Below are 17443 nucleotides of genomic sequence, written 5' to 3'. Positions count from 1 at the left end.
ATAGAAATGCTTTTTAAATACTAATGAATCTTTTGTTATTATTATTTTTTTACAGAGTCTCATGTGTTTTCAGACTCTGGGATGGGGAGAGATCAAACTCCTTTAAGATTTGTTTTTACTACCACCATTGCAACATGGCTAATTATGCATGCATTTGGCTTGTGCTCTAGCCCTCTTCCCTTATATGGGTCTGGTGCGATGGACTGCAAGACAGGTTTGTGTTAATTGCCATACAGACACTTCCCTGTTTGAGCTTCGGAATACCAGCAGATAACATAAGCAAACCAGTGTGCATTAACACATCCAGATAACCCGTGATTTAAAGGATCACTATCATATACTTGGGGGTTATCTTATCATTCACTATCTGATCTGCGCTACCTAGCAAGGAGCATAAATAACAAGCTTAATCCAGCTGTGAACATACAACATACAATGAATCCATGCAGAACAGTTCTTTATTTTCATGCTATTCTCATTATGGTCAGCTAATGAGCTACCTCTCAAATGAAAATTCTGGAAGTTTTTTTTTAACAGTTGCTGGGTGCAAATGTGGGTGAAGTTATGACATCTTGAATGGGCGAAGCAGATGGGGCAGCAATGAAAAGTGCGAGGTGGAGTATGCTTACACTATACGAGTGAAAGTTCTGTAAGTGGCAGTTTCAGCTGTGTGATGTCTTGCTGGCTTTGCAAAGCATCATGACATGCTGGCAAAATTGAAGAAAAACAAAAAGTTATTCTAAGCCAGCCGCACAGCAAATTCAAAGGTAAATATTTGGCAAACAAGGGCACTGGTGAACGCAGTGTATATACTGTGAAAAAACTTGCTGAATTTTACCAATCAACACTAATGAAGGCTATGAGTAAATGTGATCTCAGGCTGGAAATGAGCTGAGCTTCTTATGTTTTTTGTTTAACATGTCGTTGAAGCCCTGTGAAAAAAACACAAACTGAGAGGTCAGTGTGGTTATGAATAAGGAATATGAAGTGCTCTATAATAGGCATTGTAAGGACGTTGATTGTAACAGCTTGAAGGAGCTACCTGACACAGTCTGCTAGACGTCTCCCTGTTTCACCCATGTAGATGGCTGGTAAGGGGCCCGATGCTTAATATTGAATTTACCAGAGGGACCAGATACAAGGGTATTGTTGGTGTCATATTTGCAAGTGACACAGTGGATTGTGTTACAGCTCAAAGTGCCTTGAAGTGAGCTGTGGATGAGAAGTTTGTGTGGGTTTGGTAGTCGACAGAAGGAGATCAAGGAATGGTCAAACATGTAGAAAATTGGGAAAATTTGTTTAATGACCTGTGGGAGAGACAAAGTGTTATGATGGAATGGGAGGACCAGCAGAAAGCAGGTTTCATTATTGGGGTTGCTTTTAAAGTGGATGTTATGAGGTCTGTGCCTGGCTTGATTTTGTGGGCCCTGTACAAAATATCTTCTAACTATGAAGGAACTCTTCATTCTGAGTGTTTCATTACAGAAGTCAACCTCATCACTGAGGAGGAGGCAGAGTCTAAGGAACTGTGAATGATGTAGGAAGTTTGTTGCATGCCAGAGATGGATAGAGCTGCAGAGAAGGTAACTGTGTGAGTCAGTTGGCTTGTAATAAACAGACGTTTTATGCTCTAGAAAGCTAATAGAAAGACTGACATATAAAAATGGTAGAGATATGGTAGAAACGTCAGCTGTAAACCTGAGAGATGGATTTAAACTAGTAGAATCATTAATGAACTCTTGTAGCTGGCTTCTGGAGTAAGAGACAGCAACAGCACATTTGTTGATAGTTTAAGTACAGTATATTGTATGAAAAGATCCAGCCTTATGGATTCTGAATTGTCCAAATCACATTTATTATCCTTTTTAAGAAGTACTGAGATCTATCTATAGTACAGCAATATATTTTAATATAACTGGCAAAACTCCCAGCTCTTTTCATTCCTTGCGCTTGACACTGCCAAAGTAGGCTGTAGCCTCCATATACTGAATTAGACAAAATGGATAAGATGTTGGATGGACAGATTTTGACACAATCAATACCCAATGCTAATAAAGGGTACCCTGAAAAAAATATCCCAGAAGGCACCATTTTAATAGGGGTCCAAATATAAATTATACAGAGGATGGACCTTTTAGCTTAGTTGTCTAACAGATGTAGGTATGTCCAGGATATGAAAGATGGGGTCCTGTTGCTTATAATGCAGGTCAGCTAATCTAAAGACTGTTATGTGTAATTAAGTTCATAATCATTTAACTTTGTAGGATCTCCCTTGGGGACATAAAATAAAGTATAAATGGACCATCTTTACCAAAGATCATTCTGTTCACAGCTGGGAGAGGGTTTGCGTAAGGCTCTCTATTAAAAGATCAGGCAGAAGTGAGGTGAGCAAGAGAATATAACTGATTAGTAGAGGAGTCGCACCACCAAGGCAGCAGAGGTCAATCCCATTCTAAGCCACCTAAATCTTGCTGATTATTTTTTGCATTTTGTATTTTGTTACTTGTGTTTAAATGTGCATTATATAGCAATCATCACCTACTTGTATTTCAGCAAAAATATGTACCATCTGCTGTACTACATAAATATATATTTTATATAATAACAAGATCAGTTGCCCATCAGACAGGCTAGTGATCCAAATCAACAAATTTGCCATTCTACACTACTTTATGTTAGTGAAATCCATGCTGTGGCTGTTGTCAATATGAGCATGTCTGTCATCAAATTCATTTGTCAGGTGACCTTAGAGCATTATGTTTTATTTCACATCCTGTCTAAACTACTAGCCGTCCATCTTTATAGCACCAGCAAAGTCAGGCATGGCTGCCATTATCCTCTGTTTGCTAACCCATTCTGATTTTCTGAAGCCACAGGCTGCAGTTTTCACTATAGAAGGTTGACTATGGGTAATTCAACACAGAAGATGGAGGTTGGCCAACCAGAATGAAGCTTGTGGTTTTAATGACACCCTGATTTAGGGTGCATGTAATGATTCCTGTTGTGCTTGGATTCCTCTGTAGCGTACTTCATGTCAAACTGCATGACACAGCTTGGCATATTATACTACTAACAAGAGAACTGAAAAGCTTGTAGAGGTATCTTTGTCTTTTTACCAACAGACCAAAGTGTATTCACTGCTGCAGCAGTCCTTGTTTTAAGCTCAGAAAGAATGGGGAGTGGTGCTCAGATATAATGAAATAACATTCAGAAACACAATTAAAAGCAGATGTTTGACAGAGGCCTCTGTATTTGATCATATCAACATTCTTCAAGATTTATATCTAATTTGAGGAAGGAAAACAAAAACATTCGAGCACACAATGTCCACGTTTTTGATTAGCACTGATTTCAGCAACAACCATTTTGCACCTGACTTGACAAGTCTGACTCAGTTGTACCTGGCAGGAGTTTCCTCTAAGATAGTTTGACTGGCATTGATAAGATATAATTGAAAGCTGTTTACTGCTGAGATGAGCTGACCAGTACCGCTGAGATGTGACAGAGAGCTCCCTCTTTAAATGGAATTAAGTGACATTACTAAAAGGAGAGGTCTGCCTGTAAGGTGTAATGAAAAGATGTTACCAACAGAGTAATGAAACGTCTGGTATGTCCATGGAAAGTGTTTTTTATAAAATAAGACAAGGACAAAGCCAATGTGTAACTGAGAGGTTCGTACTTTAAGCTAAACTTACTGATATTACTCAAGTGAGGGAAAGTTGTTTCCCGCATAACTAGCAGACTGCAACTATCAAGTTGCACCTGGGAGATGTTTACCTGACTGAGAGACATTTCTTCTGAAATATCAGGTCTTTTGGAGTTGCTAAGTTGAAAGTGGGGGTGTTTACCTGTCAAGCTGAAATAATTGTGATGGTGTAAATTGGTGATATTACCACTGTGAAATTATTTGAGTAGAAGTGCCATGTTAGACCTGGAACATACTTATCTGTCAAGATGAAGTGACTGGCACCTGCAAGGTGATTCTCCTTTTAGATGAACTGAATGAACAAGCTGACATTGTAATGTTTTTAATGTAAGATGTGTTGTGAAGAGAAGAAACATGTCCACTGTTTGTGAAAATATTTGGCTGGAAATATGGGCCAAAGGAAATAAGCAAAGATATTGTGTTACACAGCACCAGGGGAAGACCAAGGGTCAATGTCAAAGCAATAAAGGTCAGTACTAAAAAGACTACACTGAAAAGAGATTTTCCCTAACTATAACGTTTTTCCCCCACAACATTTACTTGATCTAAGTATGGAATAATGACACAGGACACCACCATCTTACATAGTCATGCTCTCTGTCATATATGGACAAAGGCATTGAGTCAAGTGCTAGCAGCAAACAACAAACACGTCAACAACATGGCTTTGGCTATTGTAAATCTGCAAACAAAATGGCAATGATCATTAAAACATCAAACAAAATGCCTTTGCTGCACATAATAATAATAATAATATTAATATTACTGTCATCTGCAGTGTCTTCTGAAGCACATTTAAAGCTTGGTTTGTCATTTAGGCTCCTTTTACCTTTTGTTCTTCTACTCAAATACTAAGGTAAGAAGTACTTAGAGTAGAGGTGACTTGATCATGCTAGATGCTTTGGTACATCTTTATACCATCACTTTCTCCATTTTCAAATCATTTTAATAAAGTCCTGACTCTGTTCTAAGACCAGTCAAAGTCTAGACCCTGTTGATAATCCTAAAAGCCACACATATGTCATTTTCACATTATTACTGTCATGCGTACAGAGTACAGTGAAATGTTTACATTCTGTATGTGTGCTAACCAACATGCAACACATCACCAGTCTCCAGCACCAGGGTCAGTGAGTACAACTGCCTATCGCCTCACAACTTCTGCATTGTAAATGTACACATTAACCTACTGTATGTTGGATTAACTGCATTACAACTGAAATTGAATCAGCATAACAGTTTTAAAATAGACACAAAGGCAAAATGGAAAATACGGGTAAAAATTGGTTTATTGATATGTTAGCTAAATGACAGCCCTCCTGCCATCTAACCTGAATGTGAACCAGATAAAGTGAACAATGTGATAAGGGAAAGTTGCTTCAGTTTGAGCCATGCCTCTCACTAGTCACTTCACAATTTCAAAATTGTGTTTACTTTTTCATGAAAAATTTTGGTTTGCCCTTAAAAGGCATTTCTTGATGGTTTGGACAACATAGCTCATCTTAACTGTCCTTGAGTTCAATTGTTGTCTCATTTCTGTTAATGCAGTGCTTCACAGTGTCAGTCTACAAGGGAAAGGAGCTCAACTTAAACTGCAAAAATTAAGTTGCAAAAATTCATCTAATAGGTATAATGACCTATAAATACCTGGGAGTGCAGCTGGATGATAAATTGGACTCTATTGCCAATACTGATGCCCTATGCAAGAGAGGACAAAGCCGACTATACTTCCTTAGAAGGTTGGCGTCCTTCAACATCTGCAATAAGATGCTGCAGATGTTCTATCAGACGGTTGTGGCGAGCGCCCTCTTTTACGCGGTGGTGTGCTGTGGAGGCAGCGTAAAGAAGAGGGACGCCTCACGCCTGGACAAATTGGTGAGGAAGGCAGGCTCTATTGTAGGCACTGAGCTGGACAGTTTGACATCTGTGGCAGAGTGATGGGCGCTGAGCAGACTCCTGTCAATCATGGAGAATCCACTGCATCCACTGAACAGGATCATCTCCAGACAGACGAGCAGCTTCAGCGACAGACTGCTGTCACCGTCCTGCCACTCACGGACTGAGGAGTTCGTTGCTCCCCCACACTGTGTGACTCTTCAATTCCACCCAGGGGGTAAACGTTAACATTATACAAAGTTATTGTCTGTTATACCTGCATTGTTATCACTCTTTAATTTAATATTTTTTTTTCAGTATGCTGCTGCTGGAGTATGTGAATTTCGCCTTGGGATTAATAAAGTATCTATCTATCTATCTATCTATCTATCTATCTATCTATCTATCTATCTATCTATCTATCTATCTATCTATCTATCTATCTATCTATCTATCTATCTAATGGAGAGGCTTCATTTGCCAGCTTGACAAAAATAGGTTACGCTAAAAAAAAAGTCTTGTTGGCTATAGGCTGTAGGAGATCTTCATTAATAAACATGAATAACTAAGCTGAAGTAAAAACATGATAAAAAAAAGCCACTGAATACATTGTCCAACTAGCAAGCATTTTATTACAAGGCTTGTAGTGAAACGACCAGGCAATTAAATACTTGAGCTGAGAAATAAGATTGACGGGAAAAGAAAATGATAAACAACCATAACCTCCCGGAAAGAAAATATGAGGCACAGACAGATTCATACATTGCCATTTCAGCGGATGTGCTGCAGACGACAAACTCATTACTTTCACTTTGCCTTATTGACAAGCTAATACAGACACTGTATGCCTGACACAAGCACATACGTATCACCATAGACAGTAATGTGGCAGTTTTGGAAATCCATAATTGGACCCTTCCTTTCCAGGCAGAATAACAATAATAATAGGAATACTAAAAGCCATCTTGCAGTTCTGCTGGAGGGTACCTTACACTCTGTATCCTGTAAATGAGCCTGGAACTGGATTATTGGCCCTTGAAAGTTCACAGAATAATTGCACAGTTTTAATCATTTGTTGTCAAGAACCCATTAAAACATTCTCACGCCACTGCTAATTAAGGGAAGATCAGACAACATTTGACTACGTGATAATGAGGAAATAAAGGTGAACTTTTGTAATCATGAAACAATTCTGACATGCTGCTGTGCTTCTTTTAACTACTACGTTGTTAATTTAGGTGGAAAGGGGGGTTCAGTCAAATAGGTATATCTGTAAATAAACAGTGGTGCCTGCTGAATTGTGTAAGTGGTTAGGGTCGCACATTATAGTAGTGGGCCAGGAATCTGAGAATTATCATTAATACTGTATAATTTAATATCATGGGTTATTCAGTCAGTGCATTATTTTTTAGTTAGTAAAAACTGAATCATTCAATTGTCTAAAAAACTAAAAACAATTTACGAGTAATAAAGGGAACTTCATACTGGCTTTAGAGATAGCTGTGTGACCAATGGTTATTGTGTCCACACTTGCGTCATATAATGTGGTCACTTTGCTTTGGTAAATGAGAATGCTGGCAGCACATTTTAAAGTTGTGATCACTTCACTCTTTTTGGGGGAACTGATATTAACAATGATTGTTAAAATCTCATCCATGTCGACTGAGTGAGTTACAGAATCTCTTTTTAATGAGAAGGTTATAAATTAGAGCAGTTACAAAACAAGTTATCTGGCTAATCAAAGTTTGCTTTTTAAATTAATTCACATTTACTCATTCACACTTTTGGCACGCAGACTTATTCTGATAAACTGGAAGAATCCAAACTCTCCTCTTTTAAGTCAGTGGGAAACTGATGTGTTATATTATTTGAAATTGGAAAAAATCAAATACTCAGTTAGAGGATCCGTACAGACATTTTTCAAAACATGGCAGGATCTAATCAGTAATATTTTAAATAAGTTCATGAAGCATAGAGAATTTATTAATTTAGGTATGTTTAAAAGCTGTAAAATTTTTATGCCGTTTGGCTTGCTCTCTCTCTCAAGGGTGGGGATCGATCTGTTCTTAACTCTATTTTTCTTTTTGTAAAAACTTGATTGCTTTGTATGAAGTGTAATAAAATTAATAAAATAAATAAAAAAAAAAAAAAAAATTAATTCACATTTACAATGACTATTTACTATACTTAGCTATTAGAAGAGTTTAATGCCAATGCCATGATCTACTATTTATATTGAATTGTAAAAATAATAATGTATATCTACTCTCTATATGTAAAATCCTAAGCCTAAAAGTGCAATGATTTTATATGACGTTTTTATGTCACTTTTTTGTCACCCTTTAAATCAGGCTTATTTTAAAATCTACACTAGTGACTGGGAGCCTGATCGAATCAGGCTACAAATTCTATGTTTGTTAAATCCATACTTTCTCTGCAAAGAATTGTTTGTTTTTTTAAGTCCTTGAAATGATTTTGTTATTGTGGCACTGATTTGTGTTTAAAATAGACCTTTTCGGCTGATGTAATGAAGAGCTTCCTGTTTAAAGTTCTTTGGCTCTTCAGTGCACTTCATTTGATTTTTTCCGGCAAACCGTATTTTACGACTCTAATCAGAGTCAGAGTAATAATTATGTTGGCGTGGTCATTTTAGATCTGAAATTGGCTAAAATTTAAACAATGACCGTTGTTAATACCCAGCCATCAGTTTGCCAATAGATGTAAGAAGGACGGATGCCAAAACCAAACTGCCCAAAGATAGATTTCGACGTACCAAGCAAATGGTGATACATTCTAAATTACTTACGGTTCAGGAGCTGTTGAAGGGTTTAAGTCAGTCGACGATGTTAGTCCTGGAAAGTACGCCCCACCAAATCAACGTTCCAAAAACCAACTGAACTTACTGTTATGTGCTCAAACCAACACCGACTTACTATACTCGGCCATCCAGCGGCGCCACTGAAGCATTCGAACATTCTTAGCCAATCATGCAATACTATGCCCGTGTTTGTCACGTTATGTTCTAACTACAGAGGCAGAGTCCCACTGCATGGTTCTATCTTGTACTGAGTCGAGGTATTGACGTGATAACCATACATATGGGGTATTGATGCGAACACCATACATACGGGGTATTAACGCGAAAACCATACATACGGATAGTATCAAATTATATATAAGGATGTATATGTTTGGTATCATTCTTTTCAGAGTTTAATCAGATGTTGTTAGATTTTCAGATTCTTATTCCATTTTTAAATTATAAACTAAAAAATATCAAGAACTCACGTCCCACGAGACAAGACTTTGTGCCAACAGATTTAACCATGCCTGGGGCCGGAAATAAAAGACAAAGAGAAGGACAGCTGCTGTACAGACTTTTAAATGTTTGAAGCGCCGCACGAGATCCTGCTTTGTATTAATAGTATTGCCTCTAAGTGGTTATATAATGGTGTGGGGAATGTGTTCTTGGCCTCTTAATATCAAATGAGCATCATTCAAATGTCACAATATATCTAAGTATTGTTGCTGGTCATCTATATCCCCTTATGGACACATTTTAATATTTTTCAATTGGACAGTTCCAGCAGCTGTGATAGATTAGGTCTCTCTCACTCTCTTGAACCCTCAGATCAGATGCCAGACACCAGATAAAAGTCCAAATAATGGATTTATTATAATAATAATGTGCACAAAGCACGCTCCTATCCACAATTCTCATATAAAAAAACAAAATCCCAATAATCAATAATCCTCCTCTCCCAGACGCTTAGCCACACTGCCTCCCAACTCAGCTCATCTGTCTGGGATCTCCGACAGTCCTTTATAGTCCTCGACCCGGAAGTGCTTCTGAGCCCTCAGTCCATGTGATTATCCAGCACTTCCAGGTCAGGTAAAAACTTCTCTTTTTCTTCATCCAGGAAGTATATCATTTCTTCCATTCCCGTGACTTGGAAATACTTCCGGGCTATACGGAAAATATAAATCCCTGGGCCTCCCTGCAGTGACTCCATAGTATCCAGCAGGGCTGTGCATTATAACTCCTGTCCATGATTCCCTACTGGCATTCGGGGCACCTCTATGCTGCAAGGAGGGCTCCATCTAGCGGCCTGGGGGTATTGGCCAGGATGAATGGCCTGCCATATCTCACACAGCATAATCTGCTATGTTACACACTAAGCATCATCTCACGCTTGTTCTGATAACATGACGAGTTCAAGGCCTAAAAAACCCCCAGATCACAGTTTAATAAAGGGCCCACTGAGTAAATATGCAGTACTAGCAAACTACCCGCGCTTCGCAGTGGCGAAGTACTGCCTTAAAATTTTTACCTTTTTAAACTGAGGGAAAATATACCAATAATTATTTGTTAAGGATCTCTTTGTATACCACATTGTCAGTTCGGCCCTCCGGTTGTAATATGACCAAGCTGTGCGCTGAGCTTACTCTTGAGCATGCAACGTACAGTTGGTCATGTGAATAGTAATCTTGCCTCAAATCTCACAGCTTGGATTGCTGCTGTCATAATCGGTTTGAGTTTCATGGTTTGTTTTAATTACAAAAGTATTTGCAGGACTTGTGTTGAAGTGACATTCGGCATCTGTCAAGCATTGTAAGCATACAACCGGTTTCATTGATAACTTCACATCCAGCTTTTGAGAGTTTAAACATTCATAAACATCAAAGTGTCCACTACTGAAAACGTCAAATGTGAATCTAAGATGTTTAAGAGGCATTGGCGGTTGTCGAAAGGTGTAAAATATTTGGCCATTTCGGAACACTTGAAAGCAACAACCGAACAATTCAGCGGCAGCCATCAGCTCACATGCAGAACCATAGGTGAAGGGCTTAAGCATTTCACTCTTATAGTGCTCATATGTAGTATAATTATCTCCTGTACCATCATCAGTCCACACCTTGAACCTGTCCCAGTCATTCAATACATAAGACACAATGTTCTTCCGGATATCAAGAGTGAGCCTGATATGGCCGTGCAATATGTAACAAATAGAATGGAAAAGGTAGGTGCCATCTCCGGGCATAGAAACCACTGGGTAAGTGACAGTTCTTTGATCAATGGTGATCACCTTGATAGACATGTTAACGGGGGTACGGTTGAAACGATAAAGGAAATGGGTACCTGAAAAATGTAAAGTAAGTCTAAAATACCTACAGAATAACCATAATCGTAATAAATGAACAATAAAAGAGCGGAGAAGCCGTGGATTAAATAAAAAGGCTGTAGTTATCAGCAGGTAGACGTGAATCCTGTGGCGAAGCAAGGAAGGGAATGTAGAGACCGGAGCGACGGACAGCCTTATATAGGCAGGCAGCTAACAACGTGGGTGGTGTTGGGATGGGGGACCCAAAGACACCTCACACGGTGACCGAGCTGCAGGCTATGGACGTATATATGTACGTAAGTAGGATTCAGTTAGCGTTGGGAACCCGCATACCAAATTTCTTGAAGATGGGCCCACAAGTAACAAAGACCGTTGGAAAGTTCAATATGGCGGCCGGCAGTGGCGTTATACCACCGAAATAAGTACGTACATTGGTTTCAGTTAGCGCAGGGAAGCCGCCTACCAAATTTCGTGAAAATGGGGCCATAAATAAGAAAGTTCAAAATGGCGGACGTTGTTGACCGTATGACCGTTATGCGTAAAATTTCGAAATGAAACCTGCTTAACTTTTATAAGTAAGCTGTAAGGAATGAGCCTGCCAAATTTCAGCCTTCTACCTACATCGGAAGTTGGAGAATTAGTGACGTTGGAAAGTTCAATATGGCGGCCGACAGAGGCGTCATACCACTGAAATAAGTACATACATCGGTTCCGGTTAGCGCAGGGAAGCCGCCTACCAACTTTCGTGAAGATGGGACCATAAATAAGAATGTTCAACATGGCGGACGTTATCGACCGTTATGACCGTTACCTGTAGAATTTCAAAATGAAACCTGCTTAACTTTTGTAAGTAAGCTGTAAGGAATGAGCCTGCCAAATTTCAGCCTTTCAGGGAAGTTGGAGTATTAGTGATGAGTCAGTGAGTGAGTTAGTCAGTCAGTCAGTGAGGGCTTTGCCTTTTATTAGTATAGATATATCACTTAAATACTCTTTATTGGGTGTAAAACAGCAAAGTACAATGAATTGTTGGAGCAAAAATGGAATTTCTGAAAAATTCTGAATATATAAACTAAATCTAAAAATGCATGTGGAAAGACTTTTGTTAGATAAAGTCAAACCAGATACACAAGATACACTCACTAAGTTTTAAGGCTGGTAATCACAGGGAGTTAGTTGTTTTGGTTGTAAGCCATCGGCACATCCGTGTTGCATGCTGTAGTTTAGCAGTTCTGTCTACAGTGCCAAACATTTGGTTACTCACATGTGCACTGAAGTTGTTCAGTGAGATGTGCATGGAGCATTAGCCAAGCAAAAAATGACAACTTCTGAGCAATGAGCCAACTTCAGAATTTGCCAGCTCCTCGTTAAATCAGCAAATGGAATGATATAGCAGCTGCACGGTGGAAAGAGAAATGGAAATGGAGCAAATTTTGACACATAAAACAGCTTATTATTCATTGTAATATACTATATCTACTGGACAACTGCTTCATTTCATTTTACCCAATAAAAGTGGAATTACAAATTTTGGAGCTAATACTTGCCCTTCACTGATTGCCCTAATTCCTCATGTGACTTTTTATTGAATCCATTCCCGCTCTGCCTGTGTGTCTTTCAGATATTTATTATTCCAAACCAGAGAAAGTCAGATTAGGCTCTATTATTTCATACACATTTCAGTTTTGGGGTTAGTCTTGGCTTGATTGGGTTTTGTGCAGAATGGTGTTTGCAGACCCCTATCTTTTACAGTAATACTCTCAATATTGGTGGGTGTCCCACTCCTTTTAGTTATCTATGCATTGACCGGCTCTAGACATTTATACACTCAGCGTTTATCTTGGGGAGTCAGGGTTCCTTTCTTCTAAACATTTTCTTCTAAATTTCCAGCATCTTCCTCTACTTTTTTTTTTAAACTACAGCAAATGTGGCGATTTCTATAATCAGGTACAAGGAGCCCACTTTACTGTACATCTCACAATTCACCAAAATCTTTGTAAATTAAGTCATTACCATGCCAAAGCACCAAGGGGTTGTTCTTACATGTGCTCCTTTGTATAGTACAAATATATTGGGAAGACATTCAGTTTAACTCAGTAAAAGGAATTTCATCTTAAAGTGTCTCATTAATTTTAAAGCATAAATAAGATGGCCACGCTGATGATACACACAGTCTGGAATGAAGGAGTTCTATGAAGAGCTACAACACTCACGGACAGAGTTACTGATTGTTGGTACTCAGATTGAAACAAAATACTTTAGTTAGATGCCATGCACAGGGTGAATTTGTAACCTCATATTCATACCTTGTTCTCTAGTCGCCCGATTAGCTCAGCCAGTCTTTTAATCTGAATTTCCAGGCCCTCTTCTTTGACCTCTACTGGACCTAGTAAAGGAATAATATTCAATAAATTCCATTTATTTTTATAAAGTACAAGAGGCTTAGGTTTCTGTACATGTTGTCAAATTCAAAGAAAGGACACAATTCTAAAAATATCATAAACTAATAAATATAAAAGTGGAATATAAAATCATGGTTTAAATATTTATAAGAGAATTGAAGTTATTAACATTTTCACAGCAAGAAGTAAACACATAGTTTATAAATTTAAACTATGCAAAGCAGAGAAAGACTGCAGATGATGCATTTCAGTAGTGACACCATTAAAGTGACAATGAGCAGACAATTGGACATCTGTAGCAGATAATCTGTGTTCAGTTTAATAATAATTACACTCATTTATTTTTGGCTACATTACACTGTGCATGCAGTTAGAAATAGATTACAATATAGCATATCTAATGTTCCCGGCTAATATTCAGGGCTGTGCTTGTGGTATACTGTAGGGCAGAGCCTATTATAGCAGTACTGGATACAAGACAGGCGGCTGGATCATCGCAGGGTCCACTCACTTACACCCCTGACGGGCCAGCTTGGAGGCAGCAATAAACCAAACTGGAAAATCTTTGGGGATGTGAGAGAAAAACACATGGAGACAAGGGCAGAGAATATACACACCACATAGACTATGTCTGGGCACTGGATTAAAACCCAGAACACTGGATCTATGAGCAGGAAATTGCTACCCTCTGTATCACTGTGCCACCCTAAACAAGAGATGTAATTATACAGTAATGTTTATATACAGTATTATGGACAAAGAGCGGTGGAATGTGTGACAGAACAAAAAACATTTTGCATAGGATGATAGAGAAAAAGGGAATACAATGAATTCCCATAAATTACTCCTAAATGTGCATAAGGGATGGGGAAAGTTACAAATCTATATAAATAAAAGTCAAATACCACTGACTCACTCATCACGAAATCTCCCGAACCATGAGGACTTGGGACTTGAAAGTTGGAATGTAGGTTACCCTTTGACCATAGGTGCTCACTAAGAAAAGGTTTTAAAAATTTTGTGATCCAAGTGCGAAATGTCTTATAGTTTTTTAGACCTGTTTGTATGTCTGTCTGCTTTTCACGACAGAACAACTTAACGGATTTACATCAGGTTTTTTTCTATAATTTGCTTGAACATTCCGTTGATTTTGCATCTTTCTCATCGCGCTAAGTATCATAGTTCGCTTGAGGTACTGACTTATTAACGCGTATCCAAGAGAGACTCATTGGGCTGTGGGGTCCTTGGGGCGTAACCTTAACCCTGCTTAGTTACTGAATGAGAGAACCACTTAACGGATTTAGATCTTCATTTTCTATAATTTGCTTGAACATTCCAGTTGATTTTGCGATTTCTATCATTCACTTGCAGGAGCAATGCACTAATCCGAGACTGAGGCTGAGGGCTGAGGGGAGGCGGAAGAGTGACATCAGGAGTAGGGAACCAGGCAGGGCCCACCTCACTGTCCTGTTTCATTAATACACGGGTGAAGCCGTAATATATAAAAGAGACTTAAAAACCAAATCAGGGCATGTTAAGTGTAAATACATATTGGTGAGAAAAGGTCATTCAGTCCAACATATTGCAGTCTGCCAAATATAATAGCACTTAATATTTTCAAGAATTATTGGGATTTAAAGTACAAAAGGATGATTTCATTTAATTGGGAAGGGAACTTCATTCACTTATCAAAATTTCTCCCTGTGGCATAATTTACAATATTAGTGCAGAATGTAATGCATTAGGTGCACTACCAACTCGTACAATGATACATTGATGTTCACTCTTTTGCATTAGAGTTGTCTTATAACCAAGGGCATACAACTCTGCTCAGTGCTGTAGGCTCGAATTGTAATGTGGCTGTTGCATTTATAGTAAGAGGTGCAGTAGTACAGGGTGGTACATAAAAACATAGCCCTCCACATACTGTAAGAAGCATGTTGTTGTTCTAAATACTGCAGTCATTGCCAGGTTGAGGTAGTGGGAAGTCTCCGTGCAAATGTCTGTTAATTTTTCTTTCCATATATTGCAAAAGGGTGTGTGGTTGGAGTGTAATTTGGGATACAAAAAGAGTGCTGGACTGTGATTGGTAATGTTATCCATCCAACCTGCTATATCCTAACTACCGAGTCACGGGGGTCTGCTGGAGCCAATCCCAGCCAACACAGGGCGCAAGGCAGGAAACAAACCCCGGGCAGGGTGCCAGCCCACCGCATGGCGCACACACACTAGGGACAATTTAGGATCGCCAATCCACCTAACCTGCATGTCTTTGGACTGTGGGAGGAAACCCACGCAGACACGGGGAGAACATGCAAACTCCACGCAGGGAGGACCCGAGAAGTGAACTCGGGTCTCCTACTGTAACTGTGAGGCAGCAGCGCTACCCACTGTGCCACCCTGGTAATGTTATAAAGATTAAAAATAATTCAGTTCAATTGATTAAATATTGCTACATATTAAACTTCTGTATTAACATCAAATGATAAAGCAGAATTGTCTTAATTTAAAGACATGTACTTGCAAAATAAATAAATGACAATTATTGCTCTTACTATTGTACTTATGATCATTAATTTTACGTAACAGAACTACAATGAAAGATATATTTTGTGTTGTTCACTACATAAACTGTGTTCTGTATACAAATGTGGGCAAATGTTAAACATGGGAATGTTAACTTGGGGTTCTGCTGCATTTAGAAAACAAGACATGAATGTATACAGTATGTATAGGCAATGCAGTTAATAAAATCTGAAATAACAGTAATTCAACATTAATAATTTAATGTAAACATCACCAGATAGTTCTGTTGTACAGGTATGTAAAAGCATTAAATGAAATGAACTTTTAACTATGTAGAATATGACAACATTGCAACAGCATAGACACCATGCTATGCACAGTGTTCGGATTTAGCATAACTGTCATAAGACATGTTACTACATCACTGCACACACGTTATGACTAAAGCTCTGAAGTTTGGCCCAATCATTGACAGCAACGGCATTCATTAGATTCACACCATGATTTGTATTCATGTAAACCTGCCAATTTTTCTACAAGCCACAGAGGCCATTGCAACTATCTGTCCTTGAACAGCTGTAATCCTGTTCTTGAAGGAAGTATTCTGTGTTCAAGCATTCACATTTCAGTGCACATCTCTCACTAATATAATGAACAGTGATGCTCAGGCATGCTTGCATAGTTTTACTCAAGCATACATCAGTTGTGGTTGCATAAAGAATCACTTGTTTCAGGTCCATTTCAAATGTATTTCAATTTAAAATAAAGTAAACCAATGCAACTTTGGAAAAATAATTATATGTGGGGCGAATAATATATCTCTTCCCCTGGGTGTGGATCATTTTGGGGGTTTTTAATCAGAGCCTTGTCTTTTGATCAATAAAACATGATGACTTTGGTTTGGCTTTTGATTGCCTTCTCAACATGGAGATGCTTTAGCATAGACAACTATCCATCCATCCATCCATCATCCAACCCGCTATATCCTAACTACAGGGTCACGGGGTCTGCTGGAGCCAATCTCAGTCAACACAAGGTGCAAGGCAGGAAACAAATCCCAGGCAGAGCGCCAGCCCACCACTGGGTACACACACAATCACACACCCACCAACAAGCACACACCATGGACAATTTAGGATCACCAATGCACCTAACCTGCATGTCTTTGGACTGTGGGAGGAAACCCACGCAGACAGGGGAGAACATGCAAACTCCATGCAGGGAGGACCCGGTAAGTGAACCCGGGTCTCCTAACTGCAAGGCAATGGACAACTAATGAACGGTTATCTGTTCTAATGAATTAATGTTACTGGGACTTGGGGCTGCTTACTACTTCTGCAAACTACTGGACTAAATATTTGAATGCAGTGCTCCAAGAGTTTGTACAATATTCTATTCTAATCAATTTATTCACTGTTGAAAAGAATTATGGACAATGTGATTCATTCTGGTACTAAAATGTTTAAAAATTTCCAGGTGATCTGGGTTCAACATTATTTACAGTTCTCGGGTTTTCTGGAGGATATTGCAAACACTTTTTCAAAATGTAATGTCAGTGATTAGATTCCAAATGTACCTAATAAATTTGTATATCTGCACAGTCATATGATGTAAGTACTTCAAATTTGTCAATGTATATATAAACAAAAATAAAACAATGCAACAAAACACATTTCAAAGTTATCACAAACACATAGTCAAAAATAAAGGAATAATAAAGTCAGTCTATTTGTCTGATGTGGTTTGATGGCCATAAGCTTTATTGGTGGTACAGAATGTTGTCAACCCACATATTAAAACTGGGACACAGTAAA

General features: G+C 38.7%; 1 protein-coding gene across 2 annotated transcripts in view; it reads right to left on the bottom strand.

The window, feature by feature from the left end:
- The window catches only part of necab2 (N-terminal EF-hand calcium binding protein 2), a 428558-nt gene that overhangs the window by 75753 nt on the left and 335362 nt on the right, over positions 1-17443 (bottom strand). For both annotated transcript variants that reach the window (XM_039763074.1, XM_039763073.1), the window contains exon 8: positions 13008-13087. In XM_039763074.1, coding sequence (XP_039619008.1) covers positions 13008-13087 — 80 coding nt within the window. The remainder of the gene's footprint in view (positions 1-13007; positions 13088-17443) is intronic.

The sequence above is a fragment of the Polypterus senegalus genome, chromosome 9 (genome assembly GCF_016835505.1).
Source record: "Polypterus senegalus isolate Bchr_013 chromosome 9, ASM1683550v1, whole genome shotgun sequence".
Lineage (NCBI taxonomy): Eukaryota > Metazoa > Chordata > Cladistia > Polypteriformes > Polypteridae > Polypterus > Polypterus senegalus.
The sequence above is the reverse complement of the archived record's forward strand: the minus strand, read 5'-3'. Positions and strand labels throughout refer to the sequence as shown.